The following is a 15,632-nucleotide window of genomic DNA, read 5'->3' as shown; positions in this document are numbered from 1 at the left end:
AAATCCACCTGGGACCCCCAAATTTCGCCCCCAAAATCCGTCTGAGACCCCCACATTTGGTCCTTGAGCTCCTGGGACCTCAAATCTTGCTCCTGGACCCTCTGAGATCCCAAAATTCCATCGGAGCCCCCAAAAATCCGTCTGACACCCCCAAATTCGGCTCCTTGAGCCCCTGGGACCCCAAATTTTGGTCATGGATCCCCAAAATCCCCCCTAGAACACCAACTGAGACCCCCAAAAATCCATTTGAGACGCCCCAGTTGGGGTCCGAGCCCCCCAAAATCAGCTCCTGAGCCCCTGGGGACCCCAAATTTGGGTCTGAGCCCCCCAAAATCCATCTTCACCCCACAAATTCGGGTCTAAGCCCCCCAAAATCCATCCTCAGCCCCCCAGCTGCGGTCCTCACCCCCACATTTGGGTCTGTTCCCCCCAGAATCCATCCTCAGCCCCCAAGTTCGGGTCTGAGTCCCCCAAAATCCACCCGAGCCCCCCAAAGTCCATCCTCACCCCCAGATTTGGGCTCCTGACCCCTCGAGCGCCGCCGCCACGGCCGCCCGGAGCCTCCTGCCCTCCTCGGTGTCCCCGGAGGGGCTCGGGGGGCCGGAGCTGGGGCAGGACCCGGGCAGATCGGGGCACAGCTCGGGGCTCCCGGGGCTGCCGGGGCTCTCGGGGGTCCCGGGGGGCAGGGGGTCCCCGCGGAGCTGGCACAGGTTGTGCAGCAGGACGCAGCTGAGCAGCAGCGTGGGCAGGAAGCGCAGCTCGGTGTCGTTCCTGTCCCCCAGGCAGCGCCACCGGCCCCGCAGCCGCCGCAGCGCCCCCCGGGCCCCCCGCGCCGCCAGCGCCGCCCCCCGGTTAAAGCGCCCCTCCCCCACCCCCAGCGGCCGCCCCTCCCCCTCGGGGAAGGGCCGGAGCAGCCACGGCAGCAGCGGGTCCCGGGGGGAGCCCAGGAAATACGGGGGGAGGGCGGCCGGGGGCCGGGGGCGGCCCGAGAGCCCACCCGAACATCCCGAACTCCCACCCGAACTTCCCAAATTTCCACCCGAATATCCCGAACTCCCACCCGAACTCCCCCAATTCCCACCCGAACTGCCCGAGAGCCCACCCGAACTGCCCGGACTGCCCGAGAGCCCACCCGAACATCCCGAACTCCCACCCGAACTGCCCCAATTCCCACCCGAATTCCCCGAATTTCCACCCGAACTCCCCCAATTCCCACCCGAATTTTCCGAATTTCCCCATTTTCCATCGATACTCCCGGAATTCCCGGATTTTCCATCGCTACTCCCCGAATTTCCAGCAGAATTCCCCCAATTCCCACCCGAATTTTTCGAATTTCCACCCGAATTTCCCCATTTTCCATCGATACTCCCGCAATTCCCACCGGTATTCCCGGAATTCCCCGAATTTCCATCGCTACTCCCCGAATTTCCAGCAGAATTCCCCCAATTTCCATCGGTATTTCCCCATTTCCCATCAATATTCCCCGAATTCCCATCGGTAACCCCGGAATTCCCCGAGTTTCCATCGATATTTCCCGAATTTTCATCGATATTCCCCAAATTCCCATCGGGATTCCCGGAATTCTCCGATTTTCCTTCAATATTCCCGGATTTCCCACCCAAATTCCCCGATTTTCCACCCAAATTCCCCGATTTCCCATCGATATTCCCCAAATTCCCACCGATATCCCCGGAATTTCCCAAATTTCCATCGATATTTCCCAAATTTCCACTGAAACTCCCCAAACTTCCATTGTTATCCTCAGGATTTCCAGCACAACTCCTCTGGAAATTCCCAAATTTCCCCCCCAAATTCCCATTTCCCCTCCTGGTCCTCCCGTTTTTCCCCCCGCAATTCCTGATTTTTCCTCTGAAATTCCCATTTTTCTCCCAAGAACCCCCAAAACCCCCGGATTTTTCCCCAAAACCCTCAGAATTCCCGGATTTACCCCCACCATTCCCATTTTTCTCCTCTAAATTCCCATTTTTCCCCCATAAATCCCCATTTTCCCCCCCAAAACCCCCAGAATTACCGGATTTTTCCCCAAAATCCTTATTTTTCCCCCCTAAAGTCCCATTTCCCCCCCGATTTTTCCCCCCAAAATTTCCGGATTTTTCCCCAAAATCCTCATTTTCCCCCCTTAAATTCCAATTTCTCCCCCCAAAGTTCTCATTTCCTCCCCCATTTTTTCCCCTTAAATCCCCGGGTTCTCCCCCAAAACCCCCGGATCTTTCCCCATTTTCTCCCCCGTTTTTCCCGGCAAACCCCCCCGAATTCGCGGACTTTTCCCCAAAATTCCAATTTTTCTCCCCAAAATTCTCATTTCCCCCGGGTTTTTCCCCATTTTCTCCCCCATTTTTTCCCCCAAAATCCCCGGGTTTTTCCCCATTTTCTCCCCCAAAATCCCCGGATTTTCCCCCATTTTTTTCTCCAAAACCCCCGGGTTTTTTCTCATTTTCCCCTCCAAAATCCTCGGATTTCCCCCCATTTTCTCCCCCATTTTCCCCCCCAAAACCCCCGTTTCTTTCCCCATTTCCTCCCGCATTTTCCCCGTTTCCCCCCGCGGTGTTTTCCCCGGCCCAGCGGCTCTGCATCCAGCGGAAGAGCGCGGACGCGCGCACGCTCGTTCCCGGCCGCTGGAATTCCACGTTCCAGAGGCAGCCGCGCGCGTCCACGGTGGCCTGCAGCGTCAGCCCCGCCCCCCCCGCGCGGCTATCGCGAGAGCAGCCGCGGCTATTGCGAGAGCAGCCGCAAGTATCGCGAGAGGAGCCGCGGGTATCGCGAGAGCAGCCGCGGGTATCGCGAGAGCAGCTGCGGGTATCGCGAGAGGAGCCGCGGGTATCGCGAGAAGAGCCGCGGATATGGCGAAGGGAGCCGCGGGTATCGCGAGAAGAGCCGCGGGTATCGCGAGAGCAGCCGCGGGTATCGCGAGAGGAGCCGGCAGGGGCGCGGATGGGAACGCGCAGGCGCGCCAGGACCCCGGCCAGGCGGGGGAGGGGGGAGGGCGCAGAATTTGGGGAGAAATCCGGGGAATTGGGGAACTCCGGGAGATTCGGGAAGTGGGGGAAAGCCGGGAGATTTTGGGGGAAATTCTCCGAGTTTGGGGATTGGGAGGAATTCGGGAATTGGGGGAAATTCGGGAGATTTTGGGAATTGGAGAATTGGGGCAAATCCGGGAATTTTTCTTGAAATTTTGGGAATTTTGGGGGGAGATTTTGGGGGGGATTCTCCAAATTTGGGGGTTCGGAAGAATTCGGGAATTGGGAATTTTGGAAATTTCCCAATGGAATTTGGGGTGAAATTTGGGGATTTTGGGAACTTTCAGGCGGAATTTGGGGAATTTTCAATGAAATTTGGGGATTTCCCAACGGGATTTGGGGGTTTTCCGAGAAAATCGGGGATTTTGGGGAGTCTTCCAAAAACATTTGGGGATTTTGGGAGCTTCCAGGTGAAATCTGGGAAGTTTTGAATAAATTCTGGGAATTTTCTGACGGAATTTGGGAATTTTGGGGGTTTTCTGGCAAAATTTGGGAATTTCCTGACGAAAATTGGAAATTTCCCAACGAAATTTGGGGATTTTCAACGTTTTCCCCCAGAATTTCTGCATTTCCTGAGGAGTTTGAGAGATTTTCCCCCGAATTTTCCGAATTCCTGCATTTTTTGGCCGGAGTTCCGGAATTTTCCCAGGGGGTTTGAGGCGTTTTTGAGGAATTTCGGGGATTTTTGGGATTCCCGGGCTGGAATTTTCCCGTTTTTGGGGATTTTCGGGCGTTTCCCGCCGGGATTTTCCTCCTCCTGCGGCTCCTCTCGGGAATTCCCGGCGGGCTCGGGGATTCCTGGCCCAAATTTGGGGCAAAATCCGTCAAAAGTTGGGATTTGGGGTCAGAATCCACTGGAATTTGAAATTTTGGTCCCAAAAGTTCCAATTTTGGGTCGGAATCCGTCGATTTTTGGGGTTTTGGGCTGGAATCTTCCAGATTTGGAAATTTTGACCCCAAGAACTTCAGTTTTGGGTCAGAATCCGTCACGATTTGGGGTTTTGGGTCGGGATCCACTGGATTTTGGAATTTCGGGCTGGAACCTTCCAGATTTGGAAATTTCGACCCCAAAAGTTCCGATTTTGGGTCAGAATCCTTCAAGATTCGGGGTTTTGGGTCAGAACCCATCGAGATTTGTGAATTTGTCCTGGAATCCGCTGGGTTTTGAACGTTTGACCCCAAGAGTTCCGATTTTGGGTCAGAATCCGCTGATATTTGGAATTTCAGGCTGGAATCCGCTGGATTTCCTGATTTCCTCCTGGAATCCGTCGAGATTTGAAATTTCGACCCCAAAAGTTCCGATTTTGGGTCGGAATCTCTCGAGATTTGGAACTTCTGTCTTGAATCTCCCACATTTTGAAATTTTGGCCCCAAAAGTTCCGATTTTGGGTCGGAATCTGTCGAGATTTGGGATTTTGGGTTGGAATCCATCGAGATTTGGGATTTGGGGTCGGAATCCGCCGAGATTTGGGGTTTTGGGTTGGAATCCATCGAGATTTGGGATTTTGGGTCGGAATCCGTCGAGATTTGGAACGTCGGGCTGGAACCTCCCACATTTCGAAATTTCGGCCCCAAAAGATCCGATTTTGGGTCAGAATCCGTCGAGATTTGGGATTTGGGGTCGGAATCCGTCGAGGTTTGGAATTTCGGGCTGGAATCCGCTGGATTTTGGGATTTCGACCCCAAAAGCTCCGATTTTGGCTCAGAGCCCTCCTGATTTCTCCCCCTCCCCCCATCCCCTTCCCCCCATCCCCCCCACCCCCACCCCCCTCCCAAACTCCTCTCGGGGTCCCTGGGCAGGTGCAGCTTCATCCCCAACCCCCCCAGACCTTCCTCCCCCTCCTTCTCCTCCTCCTCCTCCGAGGGCTCCCCCAGAACGGCCACCAGCGCCCCGCAGACGTCGCGCAGGATTTTGCAGACCGAGCTCCGCGAGACGCCGAAGGCGGCCTCCAGCGCCCGGTACTCGGTGACGGCGCCGAGCCGCCACAGCGTCAGCGCCAGGCGCACCTCGGCGGGCACCGCGCGCCTCATGGCGGTGTCGCGGCGGCCGATCGTCGCCCTCAGCCGCGATATCAAAGCGTCGAAGGTGTCCGGGAGCAAACGGAAGCGCTCGCTCCACTCGCGGCCGCCCAGGGATTTGTCGCGGACCGTGGACCAGAAGGCGGAGCTGCGGGCGCGGCTCCAGACGCGGCCGCGGCGCCGCCATGGCGGGGCCTGAGGGGAGGAGGAGGAGGAGGGATGGCGGGCGGGGAGGAGGGCGAGGCGGAGCGCGGAGAGGCGGCGGCGGCGGAGGAGGAGGAGGCGGAGGCGGTGCAGGAGGGCCAGGCGGCGGCGGCGGCGGCGGCGGCGGCGGCGGCGGAGGAGGAGGAGGAGGGAGAGGGAGGCGGCGGCGGCCGCCATGGGCGGCGCCATCTTGGGTGGTAGTGAGGGGAAGAAGACGGGCGGAGAGCGCATGCGCGGAGCTGCCCTCCCCCTCTACGCATGCGCAACAACGACAGCACACCCCGCCTCCCTTCTCTTATCGTCAAATCAAATTCCAGCAACGCTCAAACCCGCCCTTGATTGACAGCACAGTGAGCCAGTTGTATGCTTTAATTAAATGATTGACGCCCTGCACGGCCAATCAGAGCGCGTTTATTATATATACACAAGGTAAAGTGAAGCTTGCAGCGATTCCGCAGCGAGAATTCCCAAAATTCCTCCAGAATTGGGAAATTCCCGCCGGGATTAAGGAATAAAAAAGGGGGGAGGGGTCGTACCTGTCCCGGGGGAGGGGAAACTGAGGCACGGAGTGGTTCCAGACAGAGAAAATTCCTCAAATTCCCCAAAATTCCCGCCGGGATTGGATTTTTGTACCTTCTGCGGGGAAACTGAGGCACGGAAATAAAAAATTCCCAAAATTCCCCAAATGCCCGGAATTTTGGGGGTGATACCGGGACTTTGGAGGGGGGAAACTGAGGCACGGGAGGATTCCCGATGAGAAAAATTCCCAAATTCCTGGAATTTGGGGGGGGTTTGTACCTTTCAGAGGTAAACTGAGGCACGGAGCGGTTCCACAGGAAAATTCCCCAAATTCTTGGAATTTTGGGGCTCCATCCCAATTTTTGGGAGGTCAGTCGAGGCATGAAGTTATTCCATGGGAAAACGCCCCAAATTCCTGGGATTTTTTGGGGTTCTGGGCTGGTTTTTTTGGGGGAAATTCTCAGAATTTTGGGGAAAATTCCTGAGATTTTTTGGGGGAACTTTCCCGGAATTCTTGGGATTTTTGAGGGTTCTTCCCCGAATTTTTGGGGGGAAATTATTCCACAGGAAAAATCCCCAAATTCCTGGAATTTTGGGGCTCCCATCCCAAATTTTGAGGCTCCTATCTCAAATTTTTGGGGAAAAAAGGAACAAATCCTTGGGAAATTTCCCCAAATTTGGGGCATTTTGGCCAACGGGAAGCAGAGGCACCGGGAGCGATTCCAGCCCTAAAATCGCCGGTTTTGAGGGGAATTTCACCGGGATTTTTGCATTTTCAGGGAAAATTCCACGGAAAAAGTGGGAATGTCACCCAGAAGTGTGAAATTTGGGGTGGTTTTGGGGGAAATTCCCGAGATTTTGGGAGAAATTTCTGGGATTTTGGGGGGAATTTCTGGGATTTTTTGGAGAAAAAACCCTACAATTCCTGGGATTTTTGAGGGTCCTACCCTGAATTTTTGGTGAACCTATTCCACAGGAACAGCCCAAAATCCTGGAACTTTTGGGGCTGCTATCCCAAATTCTGAGACTCTTATCCCAACTTTTGGGGGTAAATAGGGTTGAACCCATAGGAAAAATTCCCCAAATTTTTGGGGTTTTAGCCAACGGGAAACGAAGGCACAGGGAGCGATTCCAGCCCCAAAATCGCCGGTTTTGAGGGGAATTTCACCGGGATTTTTGCATTTTTCCATGGAAAATTCCAGAATCTCAGCCAGCAGTGGTGTTCTTGTGGCCGAACTGGAGGCTCTCGAGCAGGTCCTTGTAGGGCAGCTCGGGCAGGGCAGCCCCAGATCCCCGGGGTTGGGGCAATGCCACGAATTCCTGGGGACCGGGCTGGTTTGGGGGGAATTCCTGGGATTTTGGGGAAGAATCCTGGGATTTTTGGGGGAAATTCCTGGGATTTCTGGGGGAAAAATCCCCAAAATTCCTGGGATTTTTGGGGGAAATTCCTGGGATTTTTGGGGGAAAAAAATCCCCAAAATTCCTGGGATTTTTGGGGGAAATTTTTGGGATTTTTGGGGGGAAAATCCCTACAAATCCTGGAATTTTTGAGGGTCCTACCCTGAAATTTTGGGGAACCTATTCCACAGGAAAATCCCCAAAATCCTGGGGCTGCTATCCCAAATTCTGAGACTCTTATCCCAACTTTTGGGGGTAAGAAGGGTTGAACCCATAGGAAAACTCCCCAAATTTGGGGCATTTTGGCCAATGGGAGACGGAGGCACCGGGAGCGATTCCAGCCCCAAAATCGCTGATTTTGAAGGGAATTTCTCCGGGATTTTTGCATTTTCAGGGAAAATTCCATGGAAAAAGTGGGAGTTTCACCCAGAAGTGTGAAATTTGGTGGAAATTCCCCGGATTTTGGGAGAAATTTCTGGGATTTTGGGGGAAATCCTCGGCATTTTCGAGGGTCCTTTCCCAAAATTTTTGGTGAAACTACTCCACAGTGAAGTCCCCGAATTCCTGGAACTTTTGGGGCTGCTATCCCAAATTCTGAGACTCTTATCCCAACTTTTTTAGGGAAAAACAGAATGAATACGGGGGAAATCCCCAAATTCCCAGAATTTTGGGGCATTTTGGCCAACGGGAAGCAGAGGAACCGCGAGCGATTCCAGCCCCAAAATCGCCGGTTTTGAGGGGAATTTCTCCGGGATTTTTGCATTTTTCCATGGAAAACCACCAAAAAGCGGGGATTTTCACCCAGCAGTGGTGTTCTTGTGGCCGAACTGGAGGCTCTCGAGCAGGTCCTTGTAGGGCAGCTCGGGCAGGGCAGCCCCAGATCCCCGGGGTTGGGGCAATCCCACGAATTCCTGGGGACTGGGCTGGTTTGGGGGGAATTCCTGGGGTTTTGGGGAAGAATCCTGGGATTTTGGGGGGAAATTCCTGGGATTTTTGGAGAAAAATCCCTACAATTCCTGGGATTTTTGGGGGAAATTTCTGGGGGGAAATCCCCAAAATTCCTGGGATTTTTGAGGGTCCTACCCTGAATTTTTGGGGAACCTATTCCACAGGAACAGCCCAAAATCCTGGGGCTGCTATCCCAAATTCTGAGACTCTTATCCCAACTTTTGGGGGTAAAAAGGGTTGAACCCATAGGAAAACTCCCCAAATTTGGGGCATTTTGGCCAATGACAAACTGAGGAACTGGGAGCGATTCCAGCCCCAAAATCGCCGGTTTTGAGGGGAATTTCACCGGGATTTTTGCATTTTTCCATGGAAAATTCCAGAATCTCAGCCAGCAGTGGTGTTCTTGTGGCCGAACTGGAGGCTCTCGAGCAGGTCCTTGTAGGGCAGCTCGGGCAGGGCCAGGCGGCGGCAGAGCTGGCGCTGGGCCGGCGGCAGCCCCGGGCGCAGGGCGAAGCCCAGGATGGCGCCGGCGGCGCCGGGCGGCTGGAACGGCCGCAGGCTGCGCTCGGGGATGTCCCGGGCGGGCACGGGCCCCCCGCCCTGCAGGCAGCGCCCCGCCAGCGCCCGCCGGCGCCGCCGCAGCTCGGCCGCCTCGCGCCGCAGCCGCTCCAGCCCGAAGCGCTCGGCCTCCCTCCAGAAACTCCGATTAAAATGGGAGTAGAGCGCCCAGTCGAGCGCGTTCCAGCCCCGCAGGCGCCGCAGCTGCTCCTCGGACACCTCGGGGCTGGAGCCGCGCGCGTTGTGCGGGAACAAGTCCACGGCGTGGCGCGGCCAGCACAGGCGGTGCCGCAGCAGCACCAGCGACTCATCGAAGCGCTCGGCCAGCAGCACCAGCGGGAAGACGCGCTCCAGGCGGCCCAGCAGGGCCGGGATCTGCCCGGCGTGCGCCGGCTCGGGCAGGCCGAAGTCGAACCACTGCAGGTTGCGGGCGTAGTGGTTGCCGTGCTGGCCCGCGCGGAAGAAGCGCTCGGGGGCGGCCGCGAAGGCCGAGAGCGACGGAGAGTTCCGGAAGGCGGGCGCGGCCGCGCGGAAGTACCAGAAGGCCGAGGCGGCCGCCGCGCCCGGGTCGCGCACGATGGAGAAGTAGAAGGAGTCGTTGGGCATCACCCGCTGCACCTGGGGGGGGGTTCGGGGTTTTGGGGAGTTTTGGGGAGTTTTTCACGAAAAAAAACTAAAAATCCCTTTTTTTTCCCCAAAAATAGCAATTTTTCCCCACAAAAAAAAATGTTTCCCTCCAAATTTCCCATTTTGCCTTCTCCAAACCCCCCAAAATCCCATTTTTTTCCCCAAAACCCCCCCAAAAATCCCATTTTTTCCCCAAAACCCCCCCAAAAATCCCATTTTTTCCCAAAAAAACCCCCAAAATCCCATTTTTTTCCCCAAAACCGCCCCAAAAATCCCATTTTTTCCCCCAAAAACCTCATTTTTCCCCAAAAATCCCATTTTTCACCCCAAATTTCCCATTTTTCATACTCCAAACCCCCCAAAATCCCATTTTTCCCACCCAAACCTCTCCAAAAGCCCCATTTCCCCCCCTAAAAACCCCCCAAAAATCCCATTTTTTCCCCAAAAAAACCCCCAAAAATCTCATTTTTTCCCCAAAAATCCCATTTTTCACCCCAAATTTCCCATTTTTCCTTTTCCAAACCCCCAAAAAATCCCATTTTTCCCACCCAAACCCTCTCCAAAAACCCCATTTTCCCCATAAAAACCCCCCAAAATCTCGATTTTTCCCCAAAAAACCATTTTCCCCCCCAAATTTCCCGTTTTTCCTTCTCAAAACCCCCCCAAATCCCATTTTTCCCAACCAAACCCCCTCCAAAAATCCCATTTTCCCCCTAAAACCCCCCAAAAATCCCATTTTTTCACCCCAAAATCCCATTTTTCCCACCCAAACCCCTCCAAAAACCCCATATCCCCCCCAAAAACCCCCAAAAATCCCATTTTTTCCCAAAAAACCCCCAAAAATCTCGATTTTTCCCAAAAATCCCATTTTCACCCCAAATTTCCCATTTTTCCTTTTCCAAACCCCCAAAAAATCCCATTTTTCCCACCCAAACCCCCTCCAAAAACCCCATTTCCCCCCTAAAACCCCCCAAAAATCCCATTTTTTCCCCGAAAATCCCATTTTTCACCCCAAATTTCCCATTTTGCCTTCTCCAAACCCCCCAAAATCCCATTTTTCCCACCCAAACCTTTCCAAAAATCCCAATTTCCCCCCTAAAAACCCCCCAAAAATCCCATTTTTTTTCCCAAAAAAACCCCCAAAATCCCATTTTTTCCCCCCAAAATCCCCATTTTTTCCCCGTTTTTTGCCCAAACTCGGGTTTTTTTCCCCCAGCCCCACCTCGGGCAGGTTGAACCGCATGTGGTGGCACAGGATGTCGAACTTGCGCCCCCCGGGGCTGAACCCACCGACCCCAAACCCCCCAAAACTCCCCCAAAAAATCTCCCTAAACCTTCTAAAAATTCCCATTTATTCCCAAAAAAACACTTTTTCCCTGAAATTTCCCATTTTTCCTTCTCCAAACCCCCCAAAATCCCATTTTTTCACCCCAAAATCCCATTTTTCCCACCCAAACCCCTCCAAAAACCCCATATCCCCCCCTAAAAACCCCCCAAAAATCCCATTTTTTTCCCAAAAAAAAACCCCAAAAAATCCCATTTTTTCCCCAAAAATCCCATTTTTCACCCCAAATTTCCCATTTTTCCTTCTCCAGATCCCCCAAAATCCCATTTTTCCCACCCAAACCCTTCCAAAAACCCCATTTTCCCCCCAAAAAATCCCATTTTTTTCCCAAAAAAACCCCAAAAATCTCATTTTTTCCCCAAAAATCCCATTTTTCACCCCAAATTTCCCATTTTTCCTTCTCCAAACCCCCCAAAATCCCATTTTTCTCACCCAAACCCCTCCAAAAACCCCATTTCCCCCCCTAAAAACCCCCCAACAAATCCCATTTTTTCCCCAAAAAAACCCCCAAAATCCCATTTTTTCCCCAAAAATCCCCATTTTTTCCCCGTTTTTTGCCCAAACTCGGGTTTTTTTCCCCCAGCCCCACCTCGGGCAGGTTGAACCGCATGTGGTGGCACAGGATGTCGAACTTGCGCCCCCCGGGGCTGAACCCACCGACCCCAAACCCCCCAAAACTCCCCCAAAAAATCTCCCTAAACCTTCCAAAAATTCCCATTTATTCCCAAAAATCCCATTTTCCCCCCAAATTTCCCATTTTTCCTTCTCCAACCCCCCCAAAATCCCATTTTTCCCACCCAAACCCCCTCCAAAAATCCCATTTTCCGCCCTAAAAACCCCCAAAAAATCCCTTTTTTTTCCCAAAAAACCTCAAAAATTCCCATTTTTCCCCAAAAATCCCATTTTTCACCCCAAATTTCCCATTTTTCCTTTTCCAAACCCCCCAAAATCCCATTTTTCTCACCCAAACCCTTCCAAAAATCCCAATTTCCCCCCTAAAAACCCCCCAAAAATCCCATTTTTTTCCCCAAAAAACCCCCAAAAAATCCCATTTTTCCCCCCAAAATCCCATTTTTTCCCCGTTTTTTGCCCAAACTCGGGGTTTTTCCCCCAGCCCCACCTCGGGCAGGTTGAACCGCATGTGGTGGCACAGGATGTCGAACTTGCGCCCCCCGGGGCTGAAGCCGCGCACGCGCTCGGCGCGGAAGGGGGAGGGGTAGCCGAACTGGTAGCGGTGGGGGAGGGCGAAGCGCAGCTGTCGCGACTCGCCGTATCGCGACAGAAGGTTCACCAGGCTGCTGCCGCCCGTCTTGTGCGTCTTCAGGAACACCACGTGCGAGCGGGGCCGGCACGGCGGGGCCACCGGGGCCCTGGGGGGGCGGCACAGCTGCTGGATCGCGATAGCGGCCCCCGAGATCCCGGGGTTGGCCCCAAATCCGCGGGGTTGGACCCCAAAATCCCCCGGTTTGGTCTCAAATACCCCGGGGTTGGACCCCAAATCCGAGGGGTTGGACCCAAATCCGCGGGGTTGGACCCAAATCCGCGGGGTTGGACCCAAAATCCGCGGGTTTGGTCTCAAATACCCCGGGGTTGGACCCCAAATCTGCGAGGTTGGCCCCAAATCCGCGGGGTTGGACCCAAAAACCCCCGGTTTGGTCTCAAATACCCCGGGGTTGGACCCAAAATCCCTCGGTTTGGCCCCAAAAACCCCGGGGTTGGACCCAAAATCTCCGGGTTTGGCCCCAAAAACCCCGGGGTTGGACCCCAAATCCGAGGGGTTGGACCCCAAATCCGCGGGGTTGGTCCCAAAATCCGCGAGTTTGGCCCCAAAAATCGCGGGGTTGGACCCAAAATCCCCCGGTTTGGCCTCAAAATCCCCGGGTTTGGTTCTAAAAACCGCGGGTTTGGTCCCAAAATCCCCGGTTTGGCCCCAAAATCCCTGGGTTTGGCCCCAAAAACCGCGGGGTTGGACCCAAAATCCCCGGGTTTGGACCCAAAATCCCCGGGTTTGGCCCCAAAATCCTGAGATTTCCCCTCTAAATTCTGGCATTTCCCATCCTTATCTCGACATCGCACACAGATATCGCGATATGTGTCCCTAAATCCTGATATATCCCTTCTAAATCCTCAGGTTTGGTCCCAAAATCCCCCGGTTTGGACCCAAAATCTCGGGATTCCCCTCTAAATTCTGGCATTTCCCATCCTTATCTCGATACTGCACACGGATATCGCGATATGTGCCCCTAAATCCCGATATTTGCCCCCAATCCTGGTGGGCCCAGCCAAATTTTGGGATTTCCCCTGGGATTTCCCGCAGGATTTTCTCCCCCCCTGGATTTGGGGTCCCCTGTGGGTTTTGGGGTCCCCCCGGGGGTTTTGGGGTCTCACCTGCGGTGGAAGGGCCCCCCCAGGATTTGGGGTCCCCCCCCAGGATTTGGGGTCCCCCCGGGGTTTTTGGGGTCCCTCCCAGGATTTGGGGCCCCTGTGGGGTTTTTGGGGTCCCCCCCCAGGATTTGGGGTCCCCTGTGGGGTTTTGGGGTCCCCCCCCAGGATTTGGGGTCCCCTGTGGGGTTTTGGGGGTCCCCCCGGGGGTTTTGGGGTCCCTCCCCAGGATTTGGGGTCCCCTGTGGGGGCTTTGGGGTCTCACCTGCGGCGGAAGGGCCCCCCCAGGATTTGGGGTCCCTCCCCAGGATTTGGGGTCCCCTGTGGGGTTTTGGGGGTCCCCCCCGGGGATTTTGGGGTCCCTCCCCTGGATTTGGGGTCCCCCCGGGGGTTTTGGGGTCCCCCCGGGGGTTTTTGGGGTCCCCTGTGGGGTTTTGGGGTCTCACCTGCGGCGGAAGGGCCCCCCCAGGATTTGGGGTCCCTCCCCTGGATTTGGGGTTCCCCCCGGGGTTTTTGGGGTCCCCTGTGGGGTTTTTGGGGTCCCCCCCCAGGATTTGGGGTCCCCTGTGGGGTTTTTGGGGTCCCCCCGGGGTTTTTGAGGTCCCCTGTGGGGTTTTTGGGGTCCCCCCGGGGGATTTGGGGTCTCACCTGCGGCGGAAGGGCCCCCCCAGGATTTGGGGTCCCCTGTGGGGTTTTTGGGGTCCCTCCCCAGGATTTGGGGTCCCCCCGGGGGATTTGGGGTCTCACCTGCGGCGGAAGGGCCCCCCCAGGATTTGGGGTCCCCCCCAGGATTTGGGGTCCCCTGTGGGGTTTTTGGGGTCCCTCCCCAGGATTTGGGGTCCCCTGTGGGGTTTTTGGGGTCCCCTGTGGGGTTTTTGGGGTCCCCCCGGGGGTTTGGGGTCTCACCTGCGGCGGAAGGGCCCCCCCAGGATTTGGGGTCCCCTGTGGGGTTTTTGGGGTCCCTCCCCAGGATTTGGGGTCCCCCCCGGGGGTTTTGGGGTCTCACCTGCGGCGGAAGGGCCCCCCCAGCAGCCCCAGGGTGAAGCCCAGGGTGACGAAGACGCCCAGGGCGGCCCCGAGGGGGGACAGGCGGCGACAGCCGGGGGGGGGCTTCATCCTGGGGGGGCACGGCCTGCGGGACAGACAGACAGACAGACAGACAGACGGACGGGGGTCACCCCAAACCCGGCCTGCGGGACAGACAGACAGACAGACAGACGGACGGGGGTCACCCCAAACCCGGCCTGCGGGACAGACAGACAGACAGACAGACAGGGGTCACCCCAAACCGGCCTGCGGGACAGACAGACAGACAGACGGACAGGGGTCACCCCAAACCCGGCCTGCGGGACAGACAGACAGACGGACAGACAGACAGGGGTCACCGCAAACCCGGCCTGGGGTCACCCCAAACCGGCCTGCGGGACAGACAGACAGACAGACAGACGGACGGACAGACAGACAGACAGACGGGGGTCACCCCCAAACCGGCCTGGGGTCACCCCAAACCCGGCCTGCGGGACAGACAGACAGACAGACAGACAGACAGGGGTCACCCCAAACCGGCCTGGGGGGGCGGACGAGTCCCAGGACCCCAAATCCCAGTTTGGGACCCCAAATCCCAGTCCTGGATCCCCAAATCCCAGTTTGGGACCCCAAATCCCAGTCCTGGATCCCCAAATCCCAGTTTGGATCCCCAAATCCCAGTTTGGGACCCCAAATCCCAGTTTGGATCCCCAAATCCCATTTTGGGACCCCAAATCCCAGTCCTGGATCCCCAAATCCCGGTTTGGGACCCCAAATCCCGGTTTGGGACCCCAAATCCCTGTTCCCCCCGATCCCAAATCCCTTCCCCCCCAATCCCAATCCCAAATCTCTTTCCCCCCCCGATCCCAAATCTCTTTCCCCCCCCGATCCCAAATCCCTTTTTTCCCATTTTTTCCCCCATTCTCTCTCACCGCGGCCTCAGCTCCGCCACATCCCGGGATCGGCTCCCGGCGATCCCAAAGATTCCCGGCGATCCCAAACCCCCCCGGGCGATCCCAAAGATTCCCGGCGATCCCAAACCCCCCCGGGCGATCCCAAACCCCCCGGGCGATCCCAAAGACTCCCGGCGATCCCAAAGTTCCCGATCCTTCTCTTCCCTGCCCCGCAAACTTTTCCCCTTTTGTCTCCGGCCCCGCCCCGGGACGGCCCCGGCGGGCGGAGCGGGGAGCGGGGTCTGGGATTTGGGATCGGGATCTGGGATTTGGGATCGGGATCTGGGATTTGGGATCGGGATCTGGGATTTGGGATCGGGACGGCCCCGGCGGGCGGAGCGGGGAGCGGGATCTGGGATTTGGGATCGGGATTTGGGAGCGGGATCTGGGATTTAGGATTCGGGGTCTGGGATTTGGGATCGGGACGGCCCCGGCGGGCGGAGCGGGGAGCGGGGTCTGGGATCTGGGATCGGGGTTTGGGATTTGGGATCGGGATCTGGGATTTGGGATCGGGATCTGGGATTTGGGATCGGGATCTGGGATTTAGGATTCGGGGTCTGGGATTTGGGATCGGGATCTGGGATCGGGGAAAGGGATTTGGGATCGGGGTTTGGG

At 56.1% G+C, this 15,632-nt stretch overlaps 2 protein-coding genes across 2 annotated transcripts; both read right to left on the bottom strand.

Annotated features, from left to right (window-relative positions):
• Positions 1-503: 503 nt before the first annotated feature.
• Positions 504-5,492, bottom strand: LOC132341243 (uncharacterized). Its single transcript, XM_059872606.1, has 6 exons — positions 5,448-5,492; positions 4,934-5,252; positions 4,082-4,777; positions 2,222-3,970; positions 998-1,116; positions 504-893 (listed from the first exon to the last, which is right to left on the bottom strand). The coding sequence occupies exons 1-6, from the start codon at positions 5,490-5,492 to the stop codon at positions 504-506; spliced, it is 3,318 nt and encodes a 1,105-aa protein (XP_059728589.1).
• A 123-nt stretch (positions 5,493-5,615) lies between these two features.
• GAL3ST4 (galactose-3-O-sulfotransferase 4) lies at positions 5,616-15,358 on the bottom strand. Its single transcript, XM_059872679.1, has 4 exons — positions 14,997-15,358; positions 14,045-14,170; positions 11,777-12,026; positions 5,616-9,302 (listed from the first exon to the last, which is right to left on the bottom strand). Exons 2-4 carry the CDS (start codon positions 14,152-14,154, stop codon positions 8,511-8,513), a joined length of 1,152 nt encoding a protein of 383 aa, XP_059728662.1. The 5' UTR covers positions 14,155-14,170; positions 14,997-15,358; the 3' UTR covers positions 5,616-8,510.
• Between the last annotated feature and the right edge of the window lie 274 nt (positions 15,359-15,632).

Source organism: Haemorhous mexicanus, chromosome 37 (genome assembly GCF_027477595.1).
Source record: "Haemorhous mexicanus isolate bHaeMex1 chromosome 37, bHaeMex1.pri, whole genome shotgun sequence".
Classification (NCBI taxonomy): domain Eukaryota; kingdom Metazoa; phylum Chordata; class Aves; order Passeriformes; family Fringillidae; genus Haemorhous; species Haemorhous mexicanus.
The sequence above is the reverse complement of the archived record's forward strand: the minus strand, read 5'-3'. Positions and strand labels throughout refer to the sequence as shown.